The 20,125-nt window shown below is 41.2% G+C and overlaps 1 protein-coding gene across 2 annotated transcripts; it reads right to left on the minus strand.

Moving 5' to 3' along the window:
• Nucleotides 1–2,691: 2,691 nt before the first annotated feature.
• On the minus strand, nucleotides 2,692–6,762 carry oxld1 (oxidoreductase-like domain containing 1). 2 transcript variants are annotated; one of them, XR_014570561.1, is made up of 3 exons: nucleotides 6,569–6,762; nucleotides 3,649–4,428; nucleotides 2,692–3,599 (listed from the first exon to the last, which is right to left on the minus strand). XR_014570561.1 is itself a non-coding variant. In XM_083787147.1 (2 exons), exons 1-2 carry the CDS (start codon nucleotides 6,620–6,622, stop codon nucleotides 4,063–4,065), a joined length of 420 nt encoding a protein of 139 aa, XP_083643273.1. In that variant the 5' UTR covers nucleotides 6,623–6,762; the 3' UTR covers nucleotides 2,692–4,062. The 2 variants fall into 2 exon arrangements, 1 of the variants encoding a protein (XP_083643273.1); XM_083787147.1 differs by having other exon boundaries at nucleotides 2,692–4,428.
• Nucleotides 6,763–20,125: the final 13,363 nt, after the last annotated feature.

Here is a 20,125-nt window from a genome sequence, read left to right on the forward strand (position 1 = left end):
TTAGTAGCAGCGCCAGCGATTAGAATTGCTGTGTCCCGCGTTGTTTAATAAAAAGCATTTTTGTCCGAGCTCCCCGGCTACTTATTTCAAACGGGGTTCGTTTGGGAAATCCGCAGTTGCACACCGGGAGCGCACTCGCCTATTAGTCTGTATTGGCAGGGCGGTCAGCCTACCTATATCGAACACACCGAGTGCCACCCTCCTCCCGACCGATAGGGGCGCGTAGTTGAAAGCCAATGGCAAAATAACACCTCGGATAAAAATGCTTTTTATTAAACAACGCGGGATGCAGAAATTCTAATCGCTGGAGCTGCAACTAACTAACACCCGTGGGACAAATTGTGAGTACTTTATATTTGAAATCTGAATGTTTATATATACGGACATCTTGTAAATGCAGCGAGCGCAAAAAACAGGGTGAAGTTTCTTCATGACTCTCGTATGAATACGAGAGTCATGAACCATGGCTAGTAATTCTTAAAAGTGGTAATTCTTGAAACCCCCTCTGGTAATTGTTAAAAGTGGTAATTCTTGAAACCCCCTCTGGTAATTGTTAAAAGTGGTAATTCTTGAAACCACCTCGGGTAATTCTTAAAAGTGGTAATTCTTGAAACTGTATCAACAGAATAATTATATCATAGATATATATGGGGGCCTCATATTTGGTCTTGAAACGGGCCTCAAGATTCCTAAGGCCGCCCCCCACTCCTCAGACTGATTTGGTATTTGAAAATAGCCACTATAAGCTCAGATCTGCAATTTTCAAAAGATAATACATTTTATGCATAATGATACCTTGTGAAACAGGTCATATGGCATAATGAGTAGCCTACTTTTTGTTTTACTTCTGTACTTTTAAGTATATTTTGATACCAAATTACCAATACTTTTAAATTCTGGACTTTCACAATTGTAACAGAGTATTTCTGCATTGCAGTATTGATACTTTTATTTAAGTAACAACATTTTGTACTTTTTCAAAACATTATTGTCCAGACAGGGCATCTATATTATTATAATGATGTAAAATGGTAATAACAGTGATGTATTATTATAATATATAAATATAGTGACATCATATATATAATATGGGGGATTGTGCACTGTGATTTATGTTATATGTGTGTGTCCGCGCGAGCGGAGATCGAGATGTTATAAATTCTAGGAAGATGAATGCGCCTTAAAGCGTACAAAACAATGATTTTCCAAATGAATTGCTACGTTAGCAGAGGTAGGGCGGGGCCTGACAAGCATGCTGATTCTCCCTGGCCCCTTGTCAGTGACTTGGACTATTATGATTATTGTATATTCTTTATCTTTATTATTATTACCATGTTTTTTTCATTCTGCTTTCTGTTGTCCATTGATTCTGAAAATAAAACTGAACTGATCTGTCTGGTCATGCTGATTCCCTCTAAGCCAGATGGCATCATGTGCCCAGGTGAGGTGACGAGGTCTTTGTAAGGTATTAATGAGGGACGAATATAGGGCAGTGGGTGTGGTTTTCTGGTTCCACTGAAAAATCTGTCATTCATTTTTCCCATAGAGATTTACAAGAATCATAAAACCTTTGATTCTGTGAAAATAATTAAAATAAAACTGCTAAAGGGGTATTTATTAAACGTATCATACAATTAAATTATTGGATGGCTTGATTCTAGGCTTAAAAGCTCCATGGGAAAAATGAATGGCCTATTTCTCAGTGGAACCAGAAAACCACGCCCACTGCTATATGCCTAACAAACGGTCAAGTTATGTTCAAGGCAGGTCTGACTGATTATGGTGCTGTAGCTTCAATGCAGTTCCACCAACAATGGAACATTACAAGTTATGAACATTTTCAAATTCCTTCACTTGGGTGACATGTAGATCTCTGGGAGATAGGCTTAATTGTTAATCAAGAACGTAATGTGTGACGCGCTACAAGCAGCTGTAAATTGTAAATTGTGCCTCCAATACCTGCACAGCAGAAACACTGCAACACTGTCTGTCTGGTCTCTGCTCTATATGTAGTGTCTTGAGACAACTTGTTGTGATTTTGCACTTCAATGACATTTTAAACATAAACCAGTTTATTACACAACTGTCCCGAGATAAAATATGAAATTGATTCTTAAGGTGATTGAACATAATTATTCAAAATCAACCACGGAATCACTCAAATATCTAATGGCATTACTATTCCTTAAAAGGAACCCTGGCTAATAAGACAAATATATGCTTTAAATTTTAAAGCATATATTCGTCTTATTAGCCAGGGTTCCTTTAATTTATAGTATAATGTTTTAAAGTTTAAAACATTATACTATAAATTAAATGATGTCCATGTGTGGTCCAGCCCTATGGAATATATGGAATGCACGTGCTAATATAAAGTATTTAAAATATTGCTTTGATGCTCATATTAACCTTAGGAAGTATTACGTTCTTTTTCATTAGCATATGCATCCCATACATTCCATAATAGGGCTAGACCATATGGGCATATGACATCATCAACTTGTGCCTGGAGGCCGGAGCAGTTACTATTGAGTGAAATATTCTCTATTTACGAAAGAAATAAAATACTTACGGTGTTTTTATTTTAGTTGTAGAGGGCAAGTATAATATTTTAAGGCATATTTGTCTTATTAGCCAGGGATCCTTTAAAAAAGGCATTAGCATCATTTCATAAACAAGCACAACGGTGCATTTATTTATTTTATAAATAAATGTTTATTCATAACTTAGAGATACTGAAGTCTTTTTATGGTCATTCGTCATCCAGTCATGATCATCTCACACAAATAAATAAATACATTGAGTGAATGAAAAGGTCCCTAAACTGACAACTAGGGCACTTTTCAAGTGGAACTGAAAGAAAGTAAATTAATTTTGGCACTGTCAGCGTGATTTAAAACTAAAACTCAGTATTTCTGTAGGCTAGTTTTTATATTTTCTTCCTAACATCATGGGTCTCAAATATCAACAACAAGCTTTAAAACAATTACCAACCAATCCTATATTTTAAATCAAATAAATGGTTAATATGATGCAAAATAGATGCCAAGTTGGTTGGCCAAATAGTCATACCTACTTAGTTACCACGGACAATATTGTCTGTACAATTTAGGCATTTAGCAGAATTGTACAATTTACAATTTAGGCATTTAGCAGACGCTCTTGATCCAGAGCGACTAAATCAATATTATCTACTGAGGTATCGGAGTGTTCAAACCTAACCATGACAAAGTCAAACGTGCATGACATATTAATGCCCTTGACAAGTTTGTCAAAAAACAATGACATCCACATTGGAGCCAGTGTAAAAAAAGTGCATACGCAATGTCAGAAGGTAAAACTGTCAACCCTAATTCCATAAAACACAATTCACTCCCATTCATATAAGCCACAACTAAATGTGTATGTTACTGATTCATCAATTCATCAAAAAAAGATCGAGGTCGACACATACGTATGCGATCTCATTTCTAAATTTGAGCAAGAATTCGTACATTAGTTGGCTGTCCAATTCATTTTAGTTAGGCTCATGCTTTTGCTACAAGAGAGACTTTATCAGCCAACCGTTCCCGGGACCGCATCGGGACGGATTCGGATAGCTGCAATGTGAAAGCAGCGACTACAGTTGAATGAAGTGTACTCGGATACGGATCGCTGCAATGTGAAAGCATCGACTACAGTTGAATGAAGTGTACTCGGATACGGATCGCTGCAATGTGAAAGCAGCGACTACAGTTGACTGAAGTCTACTCGGATACGGAAGAATCAAGGCCAATGTGAATCATGGCCAGCGTATTCGGGAACAGTTCGAATCAATCTGAATCAGTGTGAATCAGTAAGAGAGGTTTAAGTCTAGCACTTTGATGTTGTCCGTTTCTTTAAAGCCACAGTAGTTGGCTCCAGGTGCCACATTATTTATGTAGTAATGTTCAGCAACTACAGACTATAAAGACAATAAATATTTTCATGGAATAAAGAGAATCGTGAGAATCATGATCTCAATTCTTGTGGAGAAAAATTGAGATTCACATTTGAGCCAGAATGGTGCAGCACTAGTGCATGTCATGGTTTCTTCAGAAGTCTGATCTCCATCTTGAGGTAGGCTTTGAGGTTCTCATCCTGGACGTTCTCCTCGATGGCAGCGAGCGCCTTGTCCCCCCCGTCGTGGTAGTATGCCAGGAGCTGCTCCGCGTGCGTGATCCAGACGCAGTTGTGACAGCCGCTCATGCAGCAGTGCGTGGGGGACGGCGGGGGTCCCTGGTCCGGTGACCAACTGGAGACCTTGTTGGGTTCAGAAGAATCAACGTTCTTGGTAGGGGTGATTTGTGCCGGAGGAACGGCTTTATCCGGTCCTGTACAGATAGTCCCACTGCTGTGTAAGCCTCTTCGCCATGACTGTTGAGAGCAGCAACAGAACCGTTGCCTCATCTGTGGAAATGAAAAAAGGAAGAAAAAAAAAAAGAATAATGCTTCAGTTAATGTAGTTAGCAGTTACAGTATGTTATGTCTTACCTTGACATTGGGGATACAAGCACAGTAATACACATGGACCAGGGACATACATTATTTCTCTCTCTAATGGCACAATTTGAGTGGCAAAAGAAAGACTGCAACATTCCTAGTCCGACTCCGAACCCAGAGCAACCCAAATGCCAAGTAGAAAACAACAACAACCACAACCATAGCCGCAAACATAATAACATAACATAACATTGATATAATGCTGTCTGGCATCGAATAGCATGCTTGCAGAAGTTGTGGCTAAACTACCAAAACAACGAACACAAGCAATAGAGGGTATACGGATGCATATTGCATAAAGTGACTGGTAAATCGAGTTTAACGTTGTTTAATGTAATCAGATAGGACTTTTCTGTTTGGATCTTTGGATGTATGGAATGTCAAGGTCAGAAAGAAGTTAGTAGGCGTTCCCGCATAATTTACGGGTATGATGATGTCACACGCATAGCCTTTACAGTGGGATTAGGCTATATATTATAATACTGAGGTTTTTCATTCATGGCCAACTGTTCTCATCATAGAGCATTTACTACTACTACTTACTTACAGTCTAATAAATATATCTGATAAAATGCATTTCCTCCTGGCAAGGAACCAGGCAGGCAAAGCTTGATTATGTGTAGCCCTCCAAGCAGAACCCAATGGTACTGAAGTTTCTGACATTTTTTAGACCCAGACCATGGGGTCCTGTTCCACGTCGTCCATGCCACCTGTTTAAAACATTTACTGGCTCATGTTTACATGTTTACCGGCTCCCCGGCGCTCTTTGACGATATTCTTCAGTGTGAGGCTTTCTGAATATGTAAAGTATAAGTACCCATACATGCCGCTGCGAATATCTCCTGTGGCGCGGAAGCCGTTAAGTATTTTTAATATATGTTTGCCCGATTTGGAAGCTTGGATTCTTCTTTTCCTTCCTTGTTTATTGACACCTCATTGTACCGCCTATCTGGCTAGCTAGTGGCGCTATAGCTATGACACAGCAGATCAGAGGCAGGGACGTAGCCTCACAAGCCAACCGCACACCGGGAGGCGGTACAATAAACGGTAAACAAACAAGAAGAAATAAAGCGACCAAATCGGTCAAACAAAGATTAAAAATACTTAACGGCTTCCGCGCCACAGGAGATATTCGCAGCTGGATGTATAGCTACTTAAAGTTACCGAATTCAGAATAACTCAAGGAAAATAATGGCGTCACATGCCGCGGGTCCTATAGGAATATAGGATAGGAATTTCGTATAGGAATTTCCATACGAAAATACAGTAGTGAGCAGGGACCCTACGTAAAACTCAACAAAATATCAGAAAAGTTTTACGTAGGGTCCCGAGAGGGGCTAGATTATGTGTAGCTCTGGTTCAGGAGTGTATAGTTGTGTGTGTGATCTCACTGAGTGAGAATGATACACAACATGGGGTTTATGGTGTTAAATATTGGCTATTTTCCACCAAAATGTAAAAAGAAAACGTAATATATTTGGAAAATGTTTTAAGTAAAGTTTAAACTATGTATGATTAAAACATGCTTAAACATTTCCTCATTAACTATAGTTAACTATAGACGTCTATATATAGACGGTCTATATATAGATTAGACGTTTAAACAGCCGCTAATCAACGTCTAATCTAAGAATAGACGTCTAAAAAAACTTTCATTTTTAGCCGTTTTTATCCCATTTTTAGACGCACGTCTAATAGCCGGCTATTGCTCAGTGGGTAAGATCTATAATATTAATACAATTACTACAAATTGACATGACATAATGTATATATACTTTACATTACTTGCCAATTTTACATTGAAGTGCCCAAATGTCCCTCCTGTATCCATGAAATGTTATGTTATGTATCAGTATACTATATGAATTGTATTTTACCATAAAGAAATCAGCAATGTGCCCATATTGCTGTCTAATAGCTATGAAAGAAAATAAAAAGCGTTTCAGAATTTAGAATTCCTCATCAATGTCATGACATTCTAAATTCTGATTGATCTTGGCTTGCTGTGATGTGTTGTTAGCTTAGCTACTATAGCTACTGTACCAACCTTTTGTAAAGACAACGACGCTCTCACGGTCTTTGCACCCAAGTGCAACATCATAACAGTCTGCTATCTTGTAAGCGATTTCATTTTCTATAGTGATAATAGATAAAATATTTACTCAGGGCTTTGTTTCAGCCAGTAGTCGGTTATATCATTGAGTTAGCTGTTGTGCTCCTCCTCTAGGTAGTAGGTCCTCCATCTTTTTTTACTCAACTACGTTATTTGCGTAGTAACGTACGTAGTATGAGTACAAGTGTCTTTGACAGTGGATCTCAATGGATTGGTCCTAAAATACAAAATAGCTGGCCTGCAGTGCCACTCTGTGGCCAATGCAAGGTATAACAACTGGAATGGCATGAAGTACTGCGATGCAAACTGAACAATGTTGTCAGATGAAATGTGATGACATATAATTATCTTTAGTTCTTTATAATGACGAATTGTATTACATTACTTGTTTTTTGTTTTTTTAAATAACATGTTTTAAGATAGTACATGTCAGGCGGAGTTTCCTCCACACCATCGTACATCTGAGCTATTTGTTTTATTCACTTCACTGTCAAAGAGGACAATTTCACATACAGACAAAAACAGTGTGATCAATTCAATCAAAAGTTGTCAATGAAATTAAATTCAAATTAACTTGTGAAAACATCCGTTTACATTGACAAAGTAAGTGGGAAAATATAATTAAAAAAAAAACAGTTCACAAAAGACGGGCTGTAATTTTGATGTGAGCCCAACAGGTGTCACCATTTTATATAAACTCTATTATAGCAGGAAACTTGTATTTTTAACAGACAGACCTGGTGGGAATTATGTTTACTAACTGTACAAATGAAGCCAAGTGGACCAGTGCGGGTCCATTTAGTTCTATATGTTTGTACAGACAAATTAACAACCTAGGATTTACTGTGTGCAGATTGTTCTTGTTAGTTCTTGTTAGCACACATTGGACCAATTTCAGACTTTCATCTGTTATCTTATTCAAAAGAGAATCTCTGAATGCCAAAAACAGTCACCAACCTTTTGAGGTGTGCATCAGCCTTAAAATAAATCTGTTATATTATAAAAACTTGCATTTATATGTGTTTGTGTCAGACTGAGTATATATACTGTATATTGTGGTGATCCCTTGTAATGAAATAAGTGTAACTCTTATTGACCTTGTTTATGACTATATAGGCACAAACTCAGGTTGCACTGAAACAGCATGCCTATAGAAACATTCTGAAAGCAGAGTTAGTGAAAGTGAAATGTCTCCATTGTCCTCGAGTGTACAACTAAAGTCCCTCTTTGATGTACATGTACTTTGTATGGCTCCACTTATAGCCATACCACTGCACTGCTCTCCCCTACAACTCTGTTAACATTTGACACGCTCACTGAACCATGAGGAGGTGTGTGTGTGTGTGTGTGTGTGTGTGTGTGTGTGTGTGTGTGTGTGTGTGTGTGTGTGTGTGTGTGTGTGTGTGTGTGTGTGTGTGCGTGCGTGCGTGTGTGTGCGTGTGTGTGAGACGTGAAAGTGAGGTTGAGGTCCCTACAGACTGTAATGTTTGCAAGCCACATCCATGGAGACGTTAGGTGGAAACTCAGCAGGTGTGGTTGACTAGACAAGAGGTGTGTGTGTGTGTGTGTGTGTGTGTGTGTGTGTGTGTGTGTGTGTGTGTGTGTGTGTGCGCGCGTATGCGTGCGTGTGTGATGGGGTGTGTAAAGCTCTCAATATTATTTTTCCTTACATTTTAAAATGTATTAGGCCTAATGCTTTTTTTTCACTTAATTTTTATTGAGAAAAAATAAAATAAAAGAGAAAGGGCTGCATTTTTCATATATTACAGGTCACATTAATTGAATTCCGCATACATGGGCTGGAGGAAGAGATCCCACTTTTCACACTTTTTATAGAACTAAAAACTTATCCTCTTGTAGTCTGAGTATGAATGTTAGTTTTTCCATGACATATATTTCCTCATGGGTCCTGTTGGTACCAGTGTCGTGTGATCGCTTTCTTACTTGCTGCTAAGAGGATGTTGATTAAATATTTATCATGTATTAGAAACTCTTCAGGGATATTTCCTAACAATAAAAAGGAACAAGTCTGAGGTATCTTAAAACACGGAATGGTCTCCATGGTTGAGTGGATATCCTGCCAGTATTTAAATGTATTAATACTTTAAACAAAACAAAAACAGCTTGTGGATGAGCCGTTTTCAATATTTTTGTATATTTTGGGTCTTGAGCTGAAAATAGGAAATGTATCTATAAGTCACGATCATGGGAATTGAGAGACAAGTCTTAAACCCTCTATACTTTGTTGATCGTGGACCCCCAGGGTCTACTACTTGGTCCCAAAAATAGCAGATTGTTCGTCTATTATGATGACATAACCAGAATAGGGACGCTAGGGTGCAGAAAATAGATGGCTTTTATAAATCATACTAGTCCATATCCAAGAAGCTCTTAACAGTGCTTATGGAGCTAGCCTGTGTGCAGGGGCAGCACAGAGAGAACGTGTAGCTATGCCAGGTATGTGACCAGTAAGGGAGAGGAGAGGTCCTTGCAGTCACATGTCCAGTAGTACCCCTACTCTAGAGACAGGCTTATCATAGTTCACCTGCTGGGATAAGGTTTCTCTTGGCACCAATTCCCAGGGAAAGGCCCCCACGGAACCCCAGTCTGAAGGAGGTATTTCCTCGGGGGGTTGCGCTCAGATTGAAGGAAAGATATCGCCTCCCCGATGGCTAATTTATACTTGGTCGTATGCAGTGGCGTGCACAGACATTTTAGAGGGGCAGGTGCTCAAGTGAAAAAAGGGCACCTTGTGCAGCACATTTTGGGGCGGGAACCCATTTTGGTGCTTTAGATATTGAAAAATAGCAGATCTACAAGCTCATAGCGCGCCACCGAGTGGCGCGCTACGAGCTCGTAGGTCTGCTATTACTTTTTTTTATCGAAGAACCACTGACAGAAACATAGCTTTAGATTGTGGGGGCCTAAATAATATAGTAGATAGAAGCGTTTTTTTTATCAAGATTTGATCAATGTCACCATGGACCACACTACAAATTAAGAAAAAAAAGAAAACGCAAAATTGCCAAAAGGGCAGGGGGTGCTCTAGCACCCCCTAGTGTCTATCTGTGCACGCCACTGGTCGTATGACCGGGACACTTGCCAAAAACAACAGATTTTCAGCGCCACAACTTTCCTTTGAAAAACCTGGTAGGCCTACTGTACAGTACATGTATGCAGTGCATGCACAAAGGGCTTGGCAACATTTCAGTCTAGAGTTGCACATTCCACAAATTGGCAGCTTTGCAATGCATTACATACATATTTTTTAACAATATCCCTGTCGTCTTTATTTTGGGCCTCATTATAGGCGAGAATAATGTGAAAATATCAGATCTACAAGTTCACAATGTGTCACAAGAAAGACACTCAAGAAACACATTTAGATGGGATGATTAATGAATGTGAACAATTTCAACAACATATCTGGTCATTTTGAAATAGCCTTATATCATGCTGTTCTTCGGTTTCAGAATGTTCTCAAACTGATGGCAAAAGTTACATTCTATCTTTCCTACTTTGACTGGCAGATGTTATGCTATGTTATGTTCTAATACATGTTATGCTATCTCGGCCCTCATGGCAGCGTAGCCTGTGTATGATACTGTACGTAGTTTGACTATGTATATTTTCTTGCCTGGCTGAAAAAAAACGTGTCTCTCTAACTACAGCTGTGTCAACAAACTGGGCAAACAAGTCCTCCCGAGCTCCCTCAAAATAAAGAGTAGTGGTCAAGGTTGTTCAAACCAAGCATGATACTATATATAACTATGTATGTAAGTATCATCAGGGTTCAATTTGCTTGAAAAAATAAATATACTGTTAATACATACTGTAGTTCCACAAACAGCCGATCTCTACAAGATTGTGTTTCAGTGGTGGAAAAAGTACTACTTTTTTTTACTTAAGTAAAAGTATCAATACTGCAATATAGAAATACTACTGTTACAAACAAATGTCCAGAATTAAAAATGTGCTTGAGTACAAGTACAAAAGTATTGGCTTCAAAATATACTTAAAGTACCAAAAGTAAAAGTATACTCATTGTGCAGAATGGCCCATTTCAAGTTTTCAAGTGGATAATAATCTAAAGAAAACGGAGTAAAAGTAATATTATTTGATGTAGTGGAGCAGAAGTAAAAGTATTGAAAAGTGGTGGTATTCCAGTAAAGTAAAAATACTCAAAATTGTACTTAAGTACACTAGATACTTCACACCACTATTGTGTTTAACCTGTAGACCAGTGGTTCTCAAGAGTTCCGGGGACCACCAGTGGTCCTTGAGGGGGTTCCCAGCTAAATGATGGAGAATTGATAACCATATGGACTATTAGATCTTTAACTCTTGAGAGTGTCAAATGAATGTGTCACTGGTTCATTTGGTTTCATTTAAGTCTACACAATTAGAGAATGTAGAAGAATTGTTATTTTGATCAACGTTTGCCTGTTATCTCTCCTAATGGTACCAACATCAATACAGCATGGAATTGTGGACAAAATCTCATTCAAACACTCAACAAAATATTCTTTAGCTTTGGGTCTGAGAGGCTAAATGTCATCAAATGGTGGTCCGTGGCTCAAATGCTGAATAAATAATGGACCTTGATGTGAAAAGGGTTAAAAACCACTACTGTAGACTCTTGATTCATCTTTAATTCAGCCTGAGAAGCAGGGATAAAATATATATATCCTCACCACCAGTCACCAGTGTTAAAGGTCTGTCTTCATACTAACACCCATTTCATTTGGTTACTTAAACACTATAGGCTAGTAGCATACTGTACATACTGTACTTCAATGACTGATCTGGGGTCCTGCAGGGGTCTAGACCCCTCCTTCTTTCCCTACACCAAACCTCTTTGCAGCCAAGTAAACAAACTGTTTATACTGTGTGTGTGTGTGTGTGTGTGTGTGTGTGTGTGTGTGTGTGTGTGTGTGTGTGTGTGTGTGTGTTTATGAATGAGCTAGACGCTAGAGTATGACAAAGCATTCTAGGGCCTATAGATACGTGGTTAGCATGTGACTGTGTCCATATGAAGAGACAGTGCATGGGGGTAGAGGAGAGGTGTTTCGGTATAAGGTGTCCTTCCTCAAGGTCTTCCAGACTGACTCACAGCACCAGCTTTGTCCTGAATGCACAAAGACCACAGTGTTCAGTTCCACGCAACCGCATGGCGGCCGTGCCTCTGCCCCAGAAAGCCAAAACCGTAATTTTGTCACACTGTCACTAACCCTGGGTACAATTTACTCATGAGTCGCGACTTGCGATGCGACACATTGTGAGCTTGTAGATCTGATATTTTCATGCAACATAAAGAAGGGCTTTATACATTTAAAGTGGTTAATCTGTCAACCATGGGGTTATTGTATAGTTACTGTACTATACCATGTTATGGCGCGTTGCGGTCATAAACCCACAAGCTCCTCTTTAGTGCGAGGCTGTTGACGATGATGCTAATGACCCTCGCGGTACAACTGCCTGTTCCCTCAGAGGACGTGCAGATAACGAGGAAACAAGGGACAGAGTCACCAAGAACACTCCAATTAAGCTCAAATGACTTTAATTCTCTCAGGTGAGGGTCTCCCAGGTAGAGACAGACACGTTTCTCAGAGAAGCATCCGGTATGATGTCCAGGGTTCACTCCTGAAGTTCCCTCTGGAATGCCGGCGATATACAGTCTATTTCATTTGTATACAGTCAATGTATTTTCTTGATAAGCACACGTACAAAAACGTTGATACTGTGTTTCACCACTACCGGTATAGTACATGTATTTAGTACAGAGTAAAAATCCTCAGTGTTAATATAAACAAATTTTACTGAAGATTAGATTTTGCAGTATTACTTACTACAGTATTACAAATTCCATTTGTAAACTGTCAGAGTTAATTTAAAAGTGAGAATTTCACTGTGTAAGAACAACTTTACTGTATACCCAGTGTGAGTCTTATGACATCATCACACCAATGTGTTGAATGCACTGGGGAATCGTATTCACTACAAGTGTAGCAAATACAGTTCCACCTTTCATGTTACACTTCTCCACTGCATCTTCGGATCTACGCCTAAGTATCAAAAGCTTCTGTTCGCTCTGGCCGTGGTGCTGTCAACGGTTCGTTTAAGTACAAGCGGCTGGTAAATCATTCTTTAAATTGGCCACAAGGTCAGAGAATCTGTATGCTGTACATACATACTGCTTGAGTAACTTCAACTGAAGGGGCTTATGTGCACTGCATATTTCTACCGTGTAAGTGGATTTGACCGATCGGTGGCACTGGCTGTTAACACCTCCGTCACCTAACACTTCCACCACAGTTCAGGCCTTTGACACCTTAGGACGCCCTTGCACCACGGGAGCAAGGCGCTATGACGTAAACCTGTTTGTACAACAAAGAGGGATTTAGGCCATTAGAATTTGAAAGAATTTTAACATGAAGCTCATGAATTCCAAGGCATTGAACATTGGGTGTTTGGTCTGTCTGGAATTGGCAAAGGCAGTCAAATACCAGCTGTTTTAGTCACAATAGATCCACTTCACATCTGCAGGAAGCCCTGAAGCAAAAATAAAGACATTTGTGCCTTATGTAATTGGTTTCTAATGAGAAATTAACATTAGACAATTAGCATATACCACATGCCTGACAAGTCCCCCGTTTGATTCCTGAAATGGACTCTCCACGTTTCCTTTCTCTTCCCACTGTACATATCCCATAGAGACTAAAATACATTTTACTCTGTTTAATTCAAACGTCCATTTGAGTCCATTTTCATATCCATTTGCATATCATATCCATTTGCACACTCATGAACACAGACTTTGGCCTCTGTGCTGATCAGTTGGCTCAGGGGCCCGGCCTGTGTGGCATTGCTTGTGTGGCATTGCCTTTGGCCAGAAGGTCGGGCATTGGGGCCATCTCAGAGGGGTAAGGCCTGACTCACACCTTCGCATCTAGCATACAACATTGATGCATGCTTGTTGTATGAGACTTGTTTACTGACACAAGCTCCCAATGCATTTCCAATGGAAGTCACATGGTTTGACACAACATTTTTGTTGTACCGTGTTTCGACTGCCCCCCTCCCCCTCATACAACAAAAATGTTGTGTCAAACCATGTGACTCCCATTGGAAATGAATTGCGAGCTTGCATCAGTAAACAAGTCTCATACAACAAGCATACATCAATCTGTTGTGCACTTGTGAGTCAGGCCAAAGAGAGTATGGCAGTTGTTACTTGTTTTGTGGGGGACAGTAATACACTATAGTGCTTTGGCCAGCGCTGTCCACTGCCAGAGCTCATAATATGTTGGGTCACAGTCACAGTCAGATCACACTGAGCCAACCTTATCAGCCAACGGCTTAACTGGACAAACAACAGGCTGACAGGACTAAGCCCCCACATTCAAATAAACAGAGAAGAGACACCACACTATAATGATAATACTGGGCAGAGAACAGAGAAGAGACACCACACTATAATGATAATACTGGGCAGAGAACAGAGAAGAGACACCACACTATAATGATAATACTGGGCAGAGAACAGAGACACCACACTATCATGATAATACTGGGCAGAGAACAGAGAAGAGACACCACACTATAATGATAATACTGGGCAGAGAACAGAGAAGAGACACCACACTATCATGATAATACTGGGCAGAGAACAGAGACACCACACTATAATGATAATACTGGGCAGAGAACAGAGACACCACACTATCATGATAATACTGGGCAGAGAACAGAGAAGAGACACCACACTATAATGATAATACTGGGCAGAGAACAGAGAAGAGACACCACACTATCATGATAATACTGGGCACTGTGGGCAGAGAACAGACCTTTGATAAGTACTTGTGTAGAGCCTTTACCTGTAAGCTACTACTGGTGGGCAACTGGGTTGAGTTGAGCTTAGACGTGTGCTTGACTCATTCAATCAATAGAGTTGTATCATGTCCATAGAGTTGTATCAAGTTGTATCATCAAAACCTGTTTGGCTTTTCCCCTTGCACACCTGGGTCCCATCACCCACTGCCAGGTATAAGTAAGTAACCACCCCCTGTGGTGGTTGCCATGGTGAGTAATGATGCCACACCTCTGCACCATGAGGTAGACAGTGTATTAGTTAGTGCCACCCACTGTGATCAAAATGACTTCAAAGTCATCATCATCGAGGCCACACAATTAAAATAAAAACAAAACAAACAGAAACACATTTTGGCTCAAACAGTACGTGTATGAGTGTATGCGTGCATGCCTGTGCATGTATCTGTGTGTGTGTGTCTGCTTTGCATTGACAGACGGGGGGTCATTATTACTGCTGTACCATGTGAGAGTGGATGTGTGTTCTCTATATTTTTGCTACTTTGGTGCATTTTACAAGTATTTTGTTGTGTTTTGTGTGAAGCACATTGTGTTTCCGCCTGCATGAATGCGCTATACAAAACCAAATTGACCTTACTTGACTACCTCACTAGATAAGAGAGTAGCTAGCATGTCTTAGCTTGATAACATGCACACACAGAAAAACACACAACAAAAGAGAATGTGAGGTGCGTGTGTGTGTGTGTGTGTGTGTGTGTGTGTGTGTGTGTGTGTGTGCGTGCGTGCGTGCGTGAGTGAGTGCCGTGTATGGCTATTGGCTACCTCACTGGACAAACAGCTGTGTGCAATACACTGCACTATCAACAGGACACAGACACGGTTCTATAATCAATTGAACTTATCTTTCAGGAAGCTGCCCAGTTTGTGATCCCTTTATCACTATGGACACATTACTTCCAGATACCAATGTTATAAAACACTGAATACTGAATTCCCCCAATCACATTCCCTAGTAGGCTACCATTTTCCTTTTGATTCATTCTTTCTTTTTTTTTTTCTTAAATTTTATCCCACGATTTTGCAACCCGTGTTTTCACCCAGTGTCAATTATTATCTAATGTAATCCTGGGCTCTACACTCTGCCAACCTGGGGAGAGCAATGGACTGACCTCATGCTTCCTTCAATGCATGAGGAGTCCAAGCCGCTTCTGTTCACCTGACAGGGGGGAGTTTCCCCGGTAGGACTATTTGATTAATTCTATGAGTCACGTCAATTTGACACAGACACGTGACGTATGCACACGCACGCACACACACACACACACACACACACACACACACGCACACACACACACACACACACACACACACACACACACACACACACACACACACACACACACACACACACACACACACACACACACACACACACACACACACACACACAGTATGATTCAGAACGATATGCAAAATGCAATAATTGTATCACAGTCACTTCTGCCATCTTGACCCCACGTTGGCGTTACAATTGTACATAATACAAGGATTTCTATTCTTGGCAGCTGATACCATATTACTTTTAAATGGGGTCAGTTTTTAGAACCTATTGTCTTGGTGTGCCTTCTTCAATGACACTTACAGACCATGCGTTGTTTCCCCTTCCATTGATTGGACATAAAAGGTGAAATTTGACAAAGGACATGCCATGATGTTTCCCTTATCTGGCCTGCAGCTATAGTATCACATAACCTTCTGCTCCTGCTCCGTCTAGGCCCCGATAAACCACATGTAATCCTCCAGGCATGCAGCCTAATTTAGACTGGGACCCTGTATCTCTGTTCTGCTATGGCAGTGAGGTTATCAGGCCACAGCAGTTGGATTGGTTATAAATCACAGGCCAACCTCTTGACCACAGTTGCAGCCAGTTGACCAATGTGTTTATTCCCACTGTCTGGATGCAGAAGTAAACAGCCGATGGGGGGCGTTATGGAGGCATGCTGAAACATGAGCAGGAGAGGAGACTCAAAGTTATTAGAGTGAAAGAGAGTGAGGTAGAGTGAGTGCCAGGGGTCAGTCAGAGTTAGGGTTACATTATGGTTGTAGTTTACGTTAGTTAAATTAATCTAACCACTTAAACCCTATTGACCCGTTGGGTCCCCCATGGATCTGGGGCGCACCAAATCTCAATGCCAAAAATAGTTAACCACAAGCTCAGAGTCACAATGCATTGAATTGTGACACCTCCTGAGTACAGCTACTATTTCTGACAAATGTTCGCCTATTTATTTGATAGATATTCGCCTACTATGACATTGTGTATATGCAAGGAACATGTTCCGTCGTTATAATCACTGCAAGTTTGCCCTGCTACTGGTCTATTTCTATCTTTAACGTCCTGGCCTCCTAGACAGGGAGATCGAGCTGGCAACTGATACTGTCAAAGCTAAGATGAGACACAGTACAGCCAGAGAGCTGAACCCTAGACTACCCCAGAAAAAAGTTGGACACATTGTGAGGCGTTGGATGGCAGAGAAAACGCCCTATTTTATACTTTTAGGACGGTGTCACATGGCGAAGATAGCAGCTCACAACGTGTTGCGATTCTGACTGAGCTTGTGGATTGGCTATTTTCACAGTTAATTCTAACAGTGGGAAACAGAGAGGATGATGGGATGGATGAGTGTGACAGCTGTTGCTTAGTGTGTAGACAGACGGTTTGGTAATCAGAAGGTCACCGGTTCACCGATCGCGGCCTGCCCAGCTGTATATGTTGCACTGTCCCTGAGTTCTGTTCTAGCGTTAACCAGAGAGTAGTCTCTCTCAAGACAGACTGTTTTCCTTTATTTTTTGATGATGGGTTCTCAGATTGACCAGAGAGAGACCTCGGAGACTCTTTCCTTATTGTGGGTAAAAGTTGAACCACCCTGTTATGCTTGACCCAGTGTGAAACACTCATCTGATCCTCACGTACAACCCTTTGGTTTAGAACAAGGGTGGGCAACTTTGACGATGGAGAGGGCCACTATATTCCCACACTCACTCCAGAGGACCACATTGCACATTAATCACTTATTATTTCTTGCTATTTTTCTATTGGAATCCTGAAAAGTATTTATTTAATTTCAAATGCCATTCAAATGCCTTTACTTATAGTTAACTTTATAAACTAAATACAAATACATTGGACATAAAAACGGACAATAACATTTTAATTATACTCTAGACTGAAGTAATTAAAGCGGGTCATGTTTGAAAATCAACAATATATCAGTATTCTGATATTAAAGTGAAGGTGAAGCTGGGGCCCACATGTGGCCCCCAGGTCACCAGTTGCCCATGTATGGTTTAGATTGAATCTAAACTATACATGGTTTAGTTCCTCGACTATTTCCAAAATGAGCACAAGTTGGAGATCACCATGCTCTCTCAGGGATACTCCTTGATCTACTCCTTCTTCATGCCCGCTGCCAAACTCGGAGAGAGCCTGGACCTGCCGATGACTGAGATTGTGGCCAACTTAAGATGGAGACTCATGAGGGACCACTCACTCAGCCTGGTCAACCAAAATCACAACACACACCATTGCATTTCGACACCTTTGATGACCTCACCGGTTCACTTGTGTGACGTCAGTGGACGTGGATCCATGTGTGATCCAACAGAGTGATAAACATGATTCGATATGGTTATGTCCTAATATTACTGTCATAGCTATAGCACACGTTAGTCCTTAATAGCCTGCACAGATCTTATAGAACATGGAGGAGGCCTGTAATTATAAGCAGAAGGGCAGCCTGGTGTGAAGTGTCAGATTTAATTAAACACATTCGACTTGGCATCACTATTTTGGGGTTGTCGGGAACAACTCATCCTGGTCTGCCCTAACCCCGCGCCACCTAAGCTGGCTCCTTTCCAAGCGAAGAAGCAGCGACTCTACTCCGAGTCTCTCTCGCTTGACTGAACTTCTCAAGGGAGATGCTACTGCCAGCCACCCCGTCTGAGAAAACTCATTTTGTCCGCTTGTTTCCACAACCTTCTTCTTTCAGGTCATGAACCTACACTACATGACTATAGCTAATATCTCAATTGTGCCAACACTCTACTGTGACATACTGTACTTGTTTAGGAGAGTGTGTCCCTCCTGCGCTTTTCATTTTGTCTGGCTTATGCAACAGTATGAGTGACCTTATATGACCTCGGCTCCGGAGTCGGCCAGTCGCTGTGTGAGGCGCCGAGACCCTGCGGGGAGCACGGCGTGATCTTATCAAAGGTGAGTATGAAAATGACCCATGATGCAGTGGAGACACTTTCCACCTAGCAAAGTAATTGTGTGATGCTAATCTACCCACGCGCACTGGTAAAGAAGTAACTCATTACATTTATAGCTATAGGTAAGTACAGTTTTGAGGTCGCTCTACTTTACTGGAGTATTTCCAATTTCCAATACTTTTACCTCTCTACTCCACTATACGTACATCTCGGATCCAAATATTGTACTTATACAATAAATTTGAGTTACTAGATACTTTGTAGATATATTATAAATTACAAAACCACTTCATTTCGCCGTTTGAAAGTCCTCCTCATCGTCCAGTCTTTTACCAGTGGTTCTAAAACATGTTCAAGTCGAAGAATTCAGGACCCATAAATTGACGTTCACTAAATTGATGTTTAGTTGGCCGCAGGCGCCAGACCCCCATCTGAAAATGGTTTGTAGAGCTTTGGGCTGTTAAAACCTTCCAAATTGTTCTCTCCAATTGCTACTTTCAAATATGCTGATATAGGGTTAAAAGTGGTTAAACAAAATATTTTCATGCTATATTAACTCATGTTGCTGGGGACCCTCTCAAGGACCCCTGGGGGGGTCCTATAGGCCAGGACCCCCCACGGACCCCCTCGAGTTGCCCTGGGGGTCCTATAGGCCAGAACCCCCCCACGGACCCTCTGGAGGTGCCCTGGGGGTCCTATAGGCCAGAACCCCCCCATGGACCCCCTCGAGGTGCCCTGGGGGTCCTATAGGCCAGGACCCCCCACGGACCCTCTGGAGGTGCCCTGGGGGTCCTATAGGCCAGAACCCCCCCACGGACCCTCTGGAGGTGCCCTGGGGGTCCTATAGGCCAGAACCCCCCCACGGACCCCCTCGAGGTGCCCTGGGGGTCCTATAGGCCAGAACCCCCACTTTGAGAGTCACTGTGTTTCACACGCATTTCTACTGACCTCTCTGGACCAGGTGACCTTACATGAACTTTATAGCATTGTAAACAGTCAAACCCCCCAGTGTCGATTTAAAGCACAGGGGGTATAGTGTGTGAGTGTTTGTTCAGTAACAGGTGTCTCCCTGTCTCTTCTGCTTACATCCCTGTTACTGACCAAACACTCTATATGGCAGGGGTCGTTAGTAAGTTTAGAATCGGTTCCCAAAGTGGGGTCCGTGGACCCCCAGGGGTCCTTGAGGCAGTTCCAGGCGGTCCCCAGCTAAATGATAGTTTGGAACCAAACGGACCCGTTACACTCAAAGTACACTCAGAGTTAAATGAACTTTTTACAATTTACATTGGGGTAAACGTGGTTAGGTAGCCTATAATGCATGTCAAACAGGGCCGTCCTTGAAATTAAACGGTTTGAGAATCACTGCTAGAGCCGTAAAAACCTTCT

Source organism: Protomyctophum parallelum, assembly GCF_964188405.1.
Source record: "Protomyctophum parallelum genome assembly, chromosome: 17".
NCBI lineage: Eukaryota > Metazoa > Chordata > Actinopteri > Myctophiformes > Myctophidae > Protomyctophum > Protomyctophum parallelum.